This window comes from Acipenser ruthenus, chromosome 13, assembly GCF_902713425.1.
Source record: "Acipenser ruthenus chromosome 13, fAciRut3.2 maternal haplotype, whole genome shotgun sequence".
In the NCBI taxonomy this organism is placed as follows: Eukaryota; Metazoa; Chordata; class Actinopteri; order Acipenseriformes; family Acipenseridae; genus Acipenser; species Acipenser ruthenus.
Window position 1 is genome coordinate 27,788,782 of NC_081201.1, and position 15,479 is coordinate 27,804,260.

At 35.3% G+C, this 15,479-nt stretch overlaps 1 protein-coding gene across 2 annotated transcripts; it reads right to left on the reverse strand.

Moving 5' to 3' along the window:
* Window positions 1–1,328: 1,328 nt before the first annotated feature.
* Window positions 1,329–13,150, reverse strand: lgi1b (leucine-rich, glioma inactivated 1b). Of its 2 annotated transcripts, none has more exons than XM_034031770.3 (9): window positions 12,999–13,150; window positions 11,609–12,053; window positions 11,178–11,249; window positions 8,671–8,742; window positions 8,496–8,567; window positions 5,709–5,780; window positions 4,337–4,506; window positions 3,843–4,007; window positions 1,329–2,819 (listed from the first exon to the last, which is right to left on the reverse strand). In XM_034031770.3, the coding sequence occupies exons 2-9, from the start codon at window positions 11,797–11,799 to the stop codon at window positions 2,002–2,004; spliced, it is 1,632 nt and encodes a 543-aa protein (XP_033887661.1). In that variant the 5' UTR covers window positions 11,800–12,053; window positions 12,999–13,150; the 3' UTR covers window positions 1,329–2,001. The 2 variants fall into 2 exon arrangements, with proteins under 2 accessions (XP_033887661.1, XP_033887662.1); XM_034031771.3 differs by lacking the exon at window positions 12,999–13,150 and adding an exon at window positions 12,716–12,953.
* Between the last annotated feature and the right edge of the window lie 2,329 nt (window positions 13,151–15,479).

A 15,479-nucleotide genomic window follows, 5' to 3' on the forward strand; every position in this document is an offset into this window, starting at 1 on the left:
ATAAATGTTATCGTATCAGGCAAAAAAAGAATAATGCATTTTATGTATGTTATCCTTTTTAAATATTAACACACGTGTGTAGATAATATTACAATATATGTATCAGAGTAGAACAAGTCTGTTGCTTTCTCGTCCAACAAGGGGATTTATTGAGGACTTTTTATTGTTAATATATATATATATATATATATATATATATATATATATATATATATATATATATATATATATATATATATTTTTTTTTTTACAGAACTACTAATCTTCATTAAAAGCGCTACCAAGTTTTGATTTATTTTGAACACATAGCCTGGAGCTCCCTCTTCAGTTTCCAAGAGGTAAATGATCTCAAATACATGTTTAAAGAACCAGTATTACATCCATTTAAGTTATAACGATGCCTGCAAGATGTATTGGATCTTGCTGTGCTATTTCCTATCTTCCTGGATAACTTGAAATAACTTTCAGTACTTTTTCAGCATTATGAACTGCTTTGGGCAACTCCGATCTATCCTGAAGCTGGGTGGTGTGTCTACATTTTTGCCTGCAGTCCCAGAATTAACATTTTCATTCTTTACAGTCAGGTAGTAGCAGGTGCACCATGATAATAGCTAGAAGTTGCAGCTATTATTCTCAATCAAGAGTTACCCTGAGCTAAGTTTCAGACAGTAGCTACTCAGGGTGCTAGCGCATGATCTACCGGGGATCGAATGCAGCAGTGTCATCTAGGATAATTGAACTCGATGGCCTATTGGTTTTAGATTTTTGTATTAAAAATACATGTTTAGATTATTGTAAAACGCCTACTGAAACAGTAGTTGTGTACAGTAAATTAAAAACCAAGATGTAAATCGAAAAAAACTAAACAAAAGAAACATGAAGGATCTGTTCTGGTAACCCAACTAGAAGGCAAAATGGGAAAACGAGAGAACGTCAAGAAAACCGTTTTAAGGTAAGGTAAAATTGTGTATAATCAAAATAGAATGCATAACTATATTACTGGATCTTTAAGAAAAGTGAAACCTGCGTTATATATTGGAAATTTAACCTGAAAGGAAAATAAGCCATCATACTGTTTTTTATAATGGAATTAAACTTTCAATGTACAGTATATATTTTCATTAAAAAGAGCATGTACATAAAAAAAATGATATAGAACTGCATGTCATTGATGATATGTGTTAGCCATTGGAGAGAGCCCATTCTCACAAAGTGTGAACTACATTTCTGATTTTTAGCTTGTAGCAGTGGCATCACAATAATGGCTTTGCCAGGCTTTGAATTCAGAGCTCCATCCAAAAATATTTTCATCAAAATACATGGACACATTCTGCTATTTTCTTTTTTTTATTGTTATTACTATACAGTTCAACAAACAACAATAAAAATCTGAGTTGTCAGGATACCTCCCCCCAAGCAACAAGAACTAAGTTTGCATTGCAACATATGTTAATTGTCTTACAAATATATGATTTTAAAATTGCAACAGCAGATCTTAATATGAAATATTTTTCTGACTGACACGGTCCCTCTTATATTTACAAAAGCTTCATTTATAAATAATTTTGCTTACACCTGGAAGACCGAAAAATGTAAACCTGTGATTTGGCAGATATTTGTTTTCTTCCAATAGGTTAATAAATAGATGACAAACTTACTATTATTATTATTATTATTATTATTATTATTATTATTATTATTATTATTATTATTATTATTATTATTATTATTATTATTATTCGCTTTAGTAACAGATGTGATTGCACAGTTATGTACAATTTATAATCCCAAGGGGAAAGTTAACAGTGGTCTTTGTTGAAAAAGAAAGGAAAATTCAAAAGCACTAAATGATGACCAAAACAGATGGATACTTCTATCAAGACATTCACCTGGAAGTATTATTAGTGGGATATATCATGCATATAATCCAACATGATGTCCATTTCCATTAAGTGCAGTTGTTCTTTACTGCAGTGTAAATACAAGTAAGGTCTGATTCTATTAATTGCTTAGGTCAAGTATGAGATGTTCATAAATCTGCGTTTTTCCCTTGAAACTAGAAGCCAGCAGAAACTCACGGTTGTCAATAGAAACGAGTGTAAAAGCCCTCGGAGCCTGGATATTTAACTCCTGGAAATTAACAAACTGGCCCTTCTTCACGTCCCAGCGGTAGACTTGTGTAAAGGAGTAGTCACTCCCGAGAATTGCATACTGCCAGTTGTTCACAGCAAAAGGCTGGAACACCATTGATCCTCTAGATGGCATCGTCTGTATCTCCAAAAACATAGAGCCATCCCACTTCATCACTTTAGAGTCCCCAATAAACCTGGTGAGGCAGATGTACAGGTCATTCTTCACTTTGAAATGCTTGACCGCAAAGACGTCTTCCATTTCAGGAATGTCCGTACGCCTATCAAACAATTTCTGGGATTTGTTCCACTGATAGATAACAGGGCGCTGGGAGCTGCTCGACAGAATCAAGTGTGGTTTGTTAGCTATTTCGAGATATTCCACATCCGTATCTCTGTACCAAGGGTGGAGGGACTGATGGGAGTAGAACCCATTCCCATTCCACTTGTACACTGTTGTAGAACCTGCTTTGGAACTGTCGGCAATGACAAAGTATGAGGTGCCATCGATTGTGAAGGTTTCCACGTCGTTAGGCTTCCTGATTTTGAGGATGTCAATATCCTGGATTTTGATGAACTTGTTTGCAGAGTTGTCCCGTTTGTAAATGTGGGAGCCTCCAAAAAGCTGGGCAACAATGATAAACAGCTGAGTATCTATCACCATTGGTTTGCAGACGACTGTGGAAGTGCCTTCAAAAAAAGAATACAAGACTATTGTATATTGTATGACAGTCGTATGAGCTAGTAAAAAAGGTAATAACAAAGGCTCTGAAACAATTCTTACCTCGCGTTAGCATTTACAAAAAATTGTAGTTTTACAGATGTTATTTTAACCTTTATTCAGATTAAACAATCTATCCTGCCACATCCACAACACTATTGGTGGCTTTCACAGGCTCTGATTAGCACTAATCCTGAACCACCTAATGTAGCTCATATTGGTCTGTGAAACCATTAGTCTAAGGATAAACACACTGCTTCCTTTCCTGGTTCACTCCCTGTACAACAAGTTATAGACCCCACCAGAGCACCACAGTCACTCTCTATACAGCACATAAGACCGTCTGTCACAGTTATATGAAGAGATATTAACATGTATCACAGTAAGTCAGGTAAATGCAATGCCAAAATGATTCTGATTGAGTGAAAGAGTGCACCACCTTGTGGTGGAATATTGTAATCAAGCCACTGTTCTTAGAACTGAGGATATCCTAAAGGGGGTTTGTTTTTTTTAAAGATAAACAGGATTCCCCTAAATAAGAACAGATTTTGAGATGTATAATCTACATTTTCCTAGTATGTATACGGTATCATATTATATGTGCTCAGTATGATTTACTTCTCTTGTCATACTAATTAACCTTTCCACCAAAAATTTCACCTCAGTGAGTAATGCAACTCTAAATGCTTCCTGGCCTCACTCTCAAAATCAGCCTTGAGGAGTCTTTTCAAATTATTTTTTGCTGGAATTGTTAGTAAACTTAGTGAATAATAGTTAAAGCAAAAAATACAATAGAGGCTCATCCAGAAAACAAATACTGGAATATTAAACAAGAAGGAAAGTAAACCTTAGACAAATGTAGATGATATAAAGTATCCCATTAAAACGTTGGTTATTACCCTTAAAAGGGTGTATACTTCACAGTTGTGCCTAATAAGTAAGTACAAAATCTAGTGTAGATTAGTCAATGGAAGATATTGAAAATAACTTACTGCTAATGTTATCATAATTCCGGAAGACCATTTCAACATGGTCCCATTCTAGGAAGCTGCACTTCCCGATAAAAGGCTGGGCAATTACAATATAGTCATCGTTCTTGTAACTGAAGGAATCCACTGAAATTGACTCAAATTTTAGGGACTGGTATGAAGCAAATTCTGTAAAACACAAAAAGGAAACCATTGGCAATTTAGCATTCAAACCCTTTTCATTTTCTGTGCACTTGCAGAGCTGTCAGGGGCTCTCATGGTCATGGTGACAATCAGAACCACTCCTGACTACAGCCAGTGCCATTGTCTCTTACAATTTGATAAAATGTCTCGGTTTGCTTCCAAATTACAAGTAAGATGTATTCTGCAATCAGGTTTTCTAATCAAGCCACTGAATGACAAGATCTTACACTAAAAAAAATAGGATCAATGTGAATTACTTTTGAGTATGTATTACAAAACTGCTGTTAGAAATGAATTTAACAAATAACAATCACCTGTTGTTATGCAGTCAAATGATTGCGGCACAAGGTCGTTGATTTTCTTCCCTTGATATGCTGGTGGGTCTGCACAATAGATTTGATCCACAGTTGCATTTGTGTTGTGCATCCATTCAACTAACCACTTCAATTTGCAGTCACAGTTAAAGGCATTGCCTCTGAGATCCCTGCAAAGCAAAGATGATGAGAAATATAAAGACGACCTTAGAGCTGGGACACTTATGGGACAATTTTGACTATGATTTTGATAGTATTCAGTGATATATTGTACAGGTAGTGAACAAAAAAAATGGAAACACCTGGGTAAATGAGGGACACCAAGTATATTGAAAGCAAGGGCTTCCACACAGGTGTGGCTCATGCGTTAATTAAGCAAATAACATCCCAGCATGCTTAGGGTCATGTAAAAAAATGCTGGACAGGCCTGGTTGCCGATAATTATGGCTAGCATGGCTGCAAGAGGAGACCTCAGTGACTTTGAAAGAGGGGTGATTGTTGGGGCGCGTTTGGCAGGAGCTTCAGTGATCAAGACAGCTCAACTTGCTGATGTTTCACGAGCAACAGTGTCTAAGGTGATGTTGTCATGGAATTCTGAGGGAAAGACATCATCAGCAAAGGGCAAGAGTAGGCAGAAGCGCATACTCCAGGATCATGATATCCATGCAATAATTCAAAGTGCAAGGCAAAACAGGCGAGCAACTGCAGATCAATTGACTGCAAATTTCAACCTGGGGCGCGAGCAGCCAGTTTCATCAAAAACAGTCCGCCGAGAACGCCACAGAACGGGATACCATAGTGGCCCAACGCCCTATTAAGTGACTTTACATTGGTGTTTCCATTTTTTGTTCACTACCTGTATGTATAGCTTTAAAAAAAAAAAAACTTTGGCACACTCTGTTTTCAAATTTTTTTGAATTACTTAATTAAGCGATTGAGCACTAGTATTATTTTTCACAAAACATATTTAGACAAAATCTTTGGAAATGATGCAGAATTCAAACAGGAATAAGAGGTAAGTAATCCTTACACAAAAACAAGTCATTTACTAGGGAGAATGTGTCAGTTTAAAGGGCCTACTACAAAAAGTTTGAAAGCTGCATGAAAAGCTTTGTGAGCTCTTCCACTTTGTGTTGGTAATGTAGCTTTATCTGGTTCCTCTGGTCCTATATACAATGAGTGCCATTGAAGTGAACAATACTGATTACCTTTAGATAAAATATTGAGGGATGGATATTGTGAAAGGAATCACAGCTCTGCTTTCGATGTTTACATTTTTTTACCTGAAATTGCAGATAAGTGAAATAAATATGGACTTAGATTATGCATTTCCTTTGCTAAGCAATAAGCAAGAATAAGAATTCATACTTACACCTTTATTAATGCCTCCAGGCCTTTGAAAACATCTTTAGGGAGTGTCTGAAGATTATTATATGCCAGGCTCCTGCAAATACATTTTTTAAAACCATCCTCAATAAACTGTGGTATTAACCTAACAAATCCAGTAAGTGCAAATCTTTTTTTTTTCCTTTTTTTCATTTAGAGTAATCATGTATTTTAACCCTATTTTCTCCCTAATTTGAAATTTGAATGTTCCCTCACCGCTGCAACCCCTGTACCAACTCAGGAGGACTGGGCATCCTCTATTCCTGCTGTCTTGCCAAATGTCTCTTTTCAAATGATAAACAAACTCGGCAGATGTTTTCAAGCTGCTGAATTCTGGGGGCAGAGTTCAGCCTAACAGTACTCCACGTGGTCTTGTCTGGTGCCCAGCCAATAGTGGTTGCTATAGAGCAGCCAATTGCCAGATTTTCCTTCCTAACTCAGCACAACAATCGCATAACTTGCCCTCCACTTGAAAAGATACTGTCACGTATATCAGCAGCTGGTACTAACCAAACTGATTTCTGAACTGTTACCATATAAATATCAGTAATGAAACTTCTAGTCTAAAATATTTTTAAAAATTATGATTTTATTCAGTGGGTGACCTTCAAGATCTATTTTTCTATTGCTTCTGTAATTTTGCATTGGCAGTTTTTTTTCAACACCTTGCCCTTGTTTTGCATTGGCAGTTTTTTTTCAACACCTTGCACCTTGTTCAGCGTCATGCTGTTTTGATGTTTTACCACAACAATGCAGATCATTTTAAAGTGGGGGCCTGTTACTGATGTTATTAATAATTTAAAAACCTTATCAGACGGACTATATACTGGTAGCAGCATGAGTAAAAGCAATTCAAGAATGGGTTCATTAAAAATGAAACCACTTTGTGCAAGTTTGAACCCTGCTTACCTAATTCCCCCTAAATATCCCTTTGGAAAATAAACAAATTGATTGGCAGATGGCAGGTTTTTGAAGTATTCATGTGAAGTGTAAATCACTGCAATATAAAATGTAAATACATTTTATATTTATTATATAAAACCAAGGTCATCCAAAATAGTTTTTTCGTTTGTTTGTTTTTAATGTTAAAAACATATTTCAAAATTCAAATTATCTGATGAAAATTAATAAAAACCTACGGTGCTTGCCTAGCACAACAAATCATGCCAATATGCGCTCACAAATAATTACTCATAGATCCATTAATTGCCAGTGGGTGGGAGATTCCTGCAGCTGCCCATGTTTCACTCCTCAGCCATTATGAAGGTGTATTCAACAAGTCAGTCACATTACAAGACTCCAAAACATCAAACAACAGGCCCAGGTGTAGGTGAGTTTATTCTTTTTTGCTTGAATGTTTTATTTTGGCCCTCGTGCCGTGTTTTGTTTGTTTTGTTAAATAAACATGTGCATACGCACTTAAACTAAAGCTATCTGTCTCTGGATCTCTCTCCTGCCGGTAATAGCTTGGGCAGTGATGCTACCCTGTCACAATGATAATTTGTTTTTAAGCGTATTGTACAAGGAGGTAAACATTCTAAGGCCTGCCAAGTTGCTAATACACACAATTAATTTATAGAAAAATACCTTAAAATGTGTTCTGTTCATTTTCTTTCACTTTTTTTCCGTTGGTTACCTGAATAAATCTAGACATTTTAGGGTTTTTTTTTTTACTTTGCTGTCTACTGCAGTAGAATGTTTGTTTGTTTTTTCAACTTAAACTTGTTCAATTTCATACACTGTAGTAACCAAAAGCTGTTGTATTTAAACATATTGTGTGCACTATTATTATTGTTAAAATAGGTTGGCGGGGCAGGTGTTAAATTCTTCAATACATCCCGTGAGAATGCGTGGTCGGCAGCTAATAATTTATTGACGAATTGACCATGCTTATTAGAAAACCCATGCGGAATGTGGTTGAGGGATAAATGAGGTAACCAGTTAATCCCTCAACCACTATATATACCAGCGGCTTTTGCTGACTGGGGTTGGTTGTTCAGAGAGGAGGAACGAGAGAGATCAGTCAGAAAGTAAGAAATAAACAATTGCTACTCGTGTGGTGTATAGACAGGCACGATACTTGTTTTGTTTGTGTATATTTATTTTGGCCATCGTGCCGTTTTGTAAAAGTCTTGTGTTTGTTTGCTTGATTTATTATTTAATAAATACGAGCGTGTTGGCCACTGATCCTGCAGTACTATTGTGTGTATTTTCTGGTCTGGTGACCCACCAATCCATCCTGTCACAGGTGGGTATTGTAATTTTAAGCTGCATCAAGTTTTAATTGTGCACAAATGATTGTGTTACCATTAGTTTTTGTATGATTGCCAGCTCTGTGCTAACAACAGCACAACTACTACAACAAAATACAACTAAGCAAATCTGCACCTGCATTTGTAATGTCTACAACCAGATGCATCTCAATGGTACATGGCAAATTAGTAATACATTTTAACAATGTATAATCTGCATAATGATGTATGACATCGATCACAAAAAAAGTTGACAAAACTGAATCATAAAGCCTTTTTACTTCTTTGTGCTGTGAACTGCATGCATAAACAGCGTTGAGGAGTTTTAGGAATACTAGTTGAAATCTTTTCAAAGTTACATGTGTGTAGCTCTCAGTCAATAAATACCCAATCAACATGCTTTAGGAATACAAGCCATTTTACAGGAAAAAATATGGGGCAAAAACAAAGTGGAGGTCAGCATGAAATGGTAGGATTTATTACTACAACAACCACAATCAAGAAAAAGAGCATATACTTACAGGTGAATAAGTGACTTAAGTCCTTGAAAAGCATTTGGAGAAATCGATTTGATTTTGTTGTTTTCGATAAACCTGTGAAAGCATTTCCATATTGTAGTTATTGTATGAATCCACCTACATAAACTACTGTCTATTAAGAATGTGCAAAAAAAGAATACAAGTTGATATTACTTACAGGTACTCGAGGTGTGGGAGACCAAGGAAAGCATCTTCATGAATGGCCTCAAAGGAGTTTGCAGTGAACAGGCTACAGAATACATCAAATAATGTCATTTAAAAACAACCACAGAGATCATTCCAGAAAGAAGACCCTTCCACAGTTTAAGTTTAAGCTATTCAACCCTTGAAACATGCTTGCCACTCTGTGTGTCAAAAAGGCCAACTTCCAGCAGTGAGAGGTTACAAATGTAATTGTCCAGCTTGGCTATAGACTTTTGCCCAAATTACGTATTTAAATAAAACATTGATGCAGTATTATTACATTGAACGTGGAGCATTACAACTTTAAGCACTAGTTAGAGCTATCAATGGCATTATATCATTGGCAATAATGTTTAACAGCATACAAGGAAGAAATAACATGCGTTTCCTAATTTATCTGCACAATCAAACTATCAATCTAATAAAATGACTGGTTCTGTTTGATTAACTTACTGTACCCTGTATCTTTAATTTGTAGACATATGATCTATGTAATTAACTAACTGCTTGATGTTTTCTACAGTTTTAACATCATTCCTGCTATTAGACAGATGTCTAAAAAAAAGACAACTTACAACAACAGTTCTACCTAACAGCCTATAGACAGTGCAACTAGAAATTGTCATTATTTTCATCTTTTTTTGGAAAGGAAGCTAACAGAAGGTAAACAATAGCTGTGATTTAATATTCAATAGAGTTTGATGTCAACCTGCTGGTAATTTAATGATATTCCTGGGCTATGGTGAAGGAATTAATAATAACCAATTAAGCTTGTTTTGATAAATTAAATATGGGTTGGTGTTCATAAAAACGTTTGTAGTTTTCCCTTTTTTGAGTTTAAAATAAGATAATTTTGGATTTATTAAGGTGTGAGTATGGTCACAACAGTGGGTCAGATATCTAAGCTTTTTTTTAAGTTCCGGTGCAACACTTTCTATTACATTTAAAAGTAAAAAGAATGCTAAGGAAAGTAACGTTGAACTGAAGCAAAAGCTTAAACAGTTTGGCTTGATGTGTTGATATATGCTGTAGACTCCACTATATGATAGCAAATATGCCAGAAGTTTTTGTTGGGGACAAAGTACATACAATATTTCCATTTTCAGGATAACCTTTTTTTTTTTTTAATAATATAATTAAATATTGTTTGTACTAATATTCAACTATATAAACTGAGCCATTCCCATAAAACCCCAATTGTTGTTGTTATGTTGTTTTTTTTGCTTTGATGCCAAAACATCAGTCATTGTTAGTGTGAATCATGGCACCTTACTTCTTATTCTTCATCGTTTAATGATTTATTACACTTATCAAGTCCAAACACATTACTCATTTTCTCAAGCTGAGACACTATACATCACTCCCTGGTTATCAAATCCTATTCTGCTCATCAATTGCTCTGATAATTAACATAACTCTGGGATTGTTCTTTTGAGACAAAACACCCTCATTTTTTTTTTTTTTTTTTTTTACTGTTCGTTATGTTATCGCCACTCCATGCATGATCATCTTTTCGCACAGTATCTTATAAAATTTTAATTAATCCTACAGTGCAAATTACGGTTGAAGAATACGAGTCCAAATTGATTAGATTATATCTGGGAAAATGCATTTCAGCAGAATATAAATGGATGCTATAGCCTACAAGTAAGCACCAATGAGTAGCAATGTGTTTATTATGTTTTTCGGCGATAAGACACATGATGAACTAAAGTACAATATATATATATATATATATATATATATATATATATATATATATATATATATATATATATATATATATATATATATATATATATATATATATATATATTCTTAAAGCAAAAGGTGAATTAGAATTAAGTCCTTCAAATCCCATTTATTGACTAGAACCAGTACACATTCTACTGACAGTAAGAAATCATAAAACGATTAACATCATGGCTGAAGAATGACAATATTTACATAGAAAGGAAAGGTTACCGGTAGTCGTGTTTTGCGCACCTACTGCCAGCAGCTAAACCTGTTGCCTTAGTGCCAGAAAAATCCTTCTTTTAACATCTAATTTACAGTTCTGTTTTTGAGATCTTTTACAGAGAAGCACGCTAAGGTTCCGAGTACACTGTGTACGTTTGACTTGGAGTCCTTTGCTTACATTTTTTAAAAACACATTTCCTTAAACAAGTCCAACCCTTATTCAATCAGCTATCCTGCACAGACATAAAACGAATACTCTACCGTTTTGCTGTAATGCTGCAATTCTCTGCAGACTACTCGCCAGTTACTGCAACGCAAACCTCTCACATCTCCAGAAAACGCCCTTTGAAATTATGAATAAACCTCATCTGACTTAACCTTAAGACTATTTTCATATATTCATTAGGTTTTGAGATTCAGCATAAACTTATCTCCTATATGTAACAAAAAAAACCTGCTACTGGTTCGCTGTTTAAAGCTATTATAACCTGCTGACCAAAAATGTATAACATTGAATCTCACAGAAGCTGCAGTGCTGGTGTGTGCAAGAAGCTTCCTTCAGGAATTTCGTTGAATCCAGATTTAACAAACGATCTAAAAAATAAAAAAGCCAATGTGTTACATGGGGGGGGAAGCATGATAATAATAGAGAGCATTACAATAATTAATCCAATAAAAGGACGTTCAATAGCCTATTGCCTTATCCATTTAAATATTAAATATTAATCAGAAATTGCGATTAGGAAGGTTTCACAATTTAAATGTAAAATAAAATGTTTAATCTTTTGGGATGTCGAAAACTAAAATAAAAACACCAAAAATGCCGGTGTAATCCTAATTTGATACTGTAAACACAAACAAAACGCACTCAAGCACACACACACACACATACACACACACATGCAGATACACACACAAACATTTTATTAATCCATATTTCCAAATGCACTTACAAAGAAACGACATCAGGGGGAAAACTGCGAGGAACTGATCTTATATTTTCGCATAGAGCATTATCTCTTGTGCATATACACGACGTGGGGCATCTGGGTTGCCTTGGTCTCCTGCCTTCTATTGAAACAAGCAAAGATGCAATCCAAAGGAAGAGAGCGTATCTTTTGAAGGTTTTGTTGGCATATCCCATCCTTGTGATCCACTCTGGTTACAACCAGCGCGTCGAATATCGTAGAACATGAACTAGGTTCCTTTTTTCTATATGTATGATTTCTTGCACTGGAGGCCAAGACAGCCGGTTGTTTTTTTCTTTTCCTTTTTCTTCTCTTCTGCCTCTGCCGTGTAAGGAATCTGCCGCTGATCTATATTCACAGCACTGAGGCGTTGATCTAAAGCGATTCTTTCTGCGAGGCGTTATAGCACAGGGAGGATGATTTCTTCAAACTGGAAGATTCCAAAATATATAGATATATATATATATACACATATATCAAAAGGTAAGAATCGCCAACACTTTGCAGCACAGGGACGACGAATGGAGTGCCTCCCTTCAGAAATACATACAGTAAAGTCAATAGCCTATACCACGAAAAAAAATATTGTTTTATTTTTCATAAACGACGAGCCATGCGCTAATTTAATTACACAATGTTAGGCTATATGTCAGGCTCAATTCAACATGACACATATAGAATCAACGATGCCTCTTAAAATAGACGTCTACATAGCTATTGGCTAAACCCTGGGGTAAAAAATTGAACGGTCTATAACCCCGAGGGATATTTTTCCAGTCGATGTTATAGATGGATGATGTTCCCTACTTTTAGTACAATAGGTAAAAAAGGTAATTAAGGTAAATTGTACATGACACATCAGCGTGCATTTCATGACAGGCGCTGTTTAATGTAAAAAAAAAAAAAAAAACGCGATTTATTTTTACATTTAAAACCTATATTGTTATCAATAGAATAGCCTTATTTACATCATTTTTGCTAAATTATTCCAAACGCAAGCAGTTGTGCTGTCACTGAAACTTGTCAAATGCTTGTCATTCCTTTATATATCTGCATTCCAAGCAAATGATGATATTTTTTCTTATCTTTTACCTTAAAATAGCGAGAAGCTATAAAGTTGCGTTTTGCTTAGCCCGCTGCCCCACAATACTATACTGCACACCCTACGTTCATTGCAATAGCCCAACATACACAGCTACCAACTGTTTCTATTAACTGCAGGATACATAGCAGTGCTACAAAATAACCTCCCACCGCCTGACCTTGAAAATAAAGGTTGTTGTTGCATCGTATTTTGTAAGCATAGTTTTTGAACTAATAACTAAAAACACTGGAGTTTTTTTATTATTATTATTATTTAATTTAAAAACCTTACATTGTGTTCAGAAATCCAGTTTTGCTTCTTCACCGCTTGCTCAATTGTGTGGAGCGGTAGAGATCCAACTGCTGGCGAGTTTTCACTTTTGTGTGCATTGACATCAATGAGTCGCGTATGCCGCCTGTTACAAAAACGGATAGCTACAGTATGACCCCCTTACCAATAACTGAGTTAAAGTCTCTTTTTCACCGTGTGGGCTATAGCGTTCTACATTTATTGACCCAGGTCGCATTAACCATTTAATAAACTAAATACACATAACCTTTGACATTAGGGTCAACAATACATTATTCAAGTTTTTTTTTTTTAAATATTATTATTATTATTATTATTTATTTCTTAGCAGACGCCCTTATCCAGGGCGACTTACAATCGTAATATGAACCTGTAATGTTGCCTGCTGCAGAAATGCTTTATTTATTTATTTGAAGGTATATATAGAGGATAGAACCACAGATATGCACCATATTGTTTCTGTTCCTGTCATTGGTAGTTTGAGAAATCATTATGTTTACAGTCTAATTTACTTTGTATTCAGATATTTAACCAGGTCAGAACTTTTGTCTGTTTTGGAATTGGGCCAGGATACTGGGATTCACATCTCTACTTTTCTCCTCTAAAGATGGTATTAAAAAAGTTCTAGCTCAGAGGGGAGAATGCTCACATTTTATTGAGCCACATATATCACTTGATGTATTTCAATGTAGTCTTTGATCCTATGGAAGCAGATTTCAAGTTGGTCTTAATGTACAGTCAAACTGGTATTAGAGGCCACTGACACAGAATGAGAACCTGTCTACAGTGAGCACTCCAGTGTATACTCAAGAACATAAAGACCACGGTCTATTGAACCGCTTTTACACATTCTATCAAGCAGCACTATAAACAGGTCTGATTGTAATTGGTATGGCTTGAACATTTATACATTGCTATAAAACATGCAACTAACATATGTATAGGTGATGAACCTGAAGCTGATGAAAAAGTAATTGTTTGCGCACTTCTCCCTATAACAACCTAGTTTATAGATGTGATTGATAATCATTTGTATGTGTAAACCAAAAAAAGTTTGACCTTTTACCCCTTTAAAGGCAAGGTCCTGTCTTGGTGCACTGAACTCAGGATCAAGTAACAAACCATGAACACCTATTTGTGTATCAAAACCAGTGCTAAATAGTTGCAGTTGCTATTCCAAACTCTGTTTTGGCTGGTTGCTAAGCACCTTGACTGTTTTCCAACTTCTAGATACTCAGAATGCAGATGCTGTTAAATGGGGGCTCTTTGTTATATGCAATGGGGGGTTCAAACCCAGCAGAGTCTGAATAGGACTGAAGTTCTTTCTGACAAGTTTTCTCCTTGAGGCCAATTCAGTCACTTAAAAGAATAAGTGGATTGTTGTTCATTTTTGGCAACAAGCAGTCTGTGCAGTGCCCCCTTTTTGTTATGACCTTGTTTTGCAGCATGAAAAAATTTAAGGATAATTGGTCTCTTGTCTTCATGAGATAATACAAATGGCCCATCTCACACAAACTCATTATGCAAGTTGAAAAGTTATGGAGTGTTGTAAGACCATGGCATACTATCCCAACAATTTAGCAAGTATACTGTACTTCTGTCGGGTTAAACTTTCTTTCATTTAAACTAATAACATGCACACATTTTATACTTTTCTAAAGCAATGAAACTGAATCAACCTGCCACTCGTGGGTCTGTTAATTTACTTGCAATGTAAATATTTATGATATTATTCATATTTTAACGAATACCGGTAATTGACCTGCTTTGCTAGAAAACAGATTCTTACATTTACTCTATTCCTAACCTTTTATTTTCTACTCACCAGGGGTAGGTCATCATTTCCATTCTATTGATTCTATTCAAAGATGATGTAATCTGCAGCAACAGTGAAACATACCAAGACATCTACTCCCATGAATCATAGAACTTGTTTTTTATTGTAGACTTGGCTTATACAAACGAGTGAGTACCACTGAGATTTTTTTAAAACAAAACATATTGTCTAACTACCAATACTGTTTTTCACAGTGGCTGTCTTTGGCAATAGATGCAATTTCCTTGCGCAGAACATTTGCTAGATAACATCCATTCAAAACAAACATGCATGGGGAGAGAACATCTTATGAATGGGGACTGTTTTTTGTAACATTAACAGGAATCGCATTGAAATCTGAAACAGTTTATAACATTGACATTCATACCATCCATGCTCTGGTGGTTGGTTTAGATATGTTACGGTAAGTCCAACTACAGTATTGGCAAATCTCAACATGTACTGGTAAATGTCGACATTTAGCAAGTAATGTCAGAAATAAACACGACAACGCTCTACTGCAAACATTTACTGGTAAAGCTCAATAATAACCAAGTGACTTTATGAACAAGCTATCGGTAAATGTCTGAAATACTATATATATATATATATATATATATATATATATATATATATATATATATTAA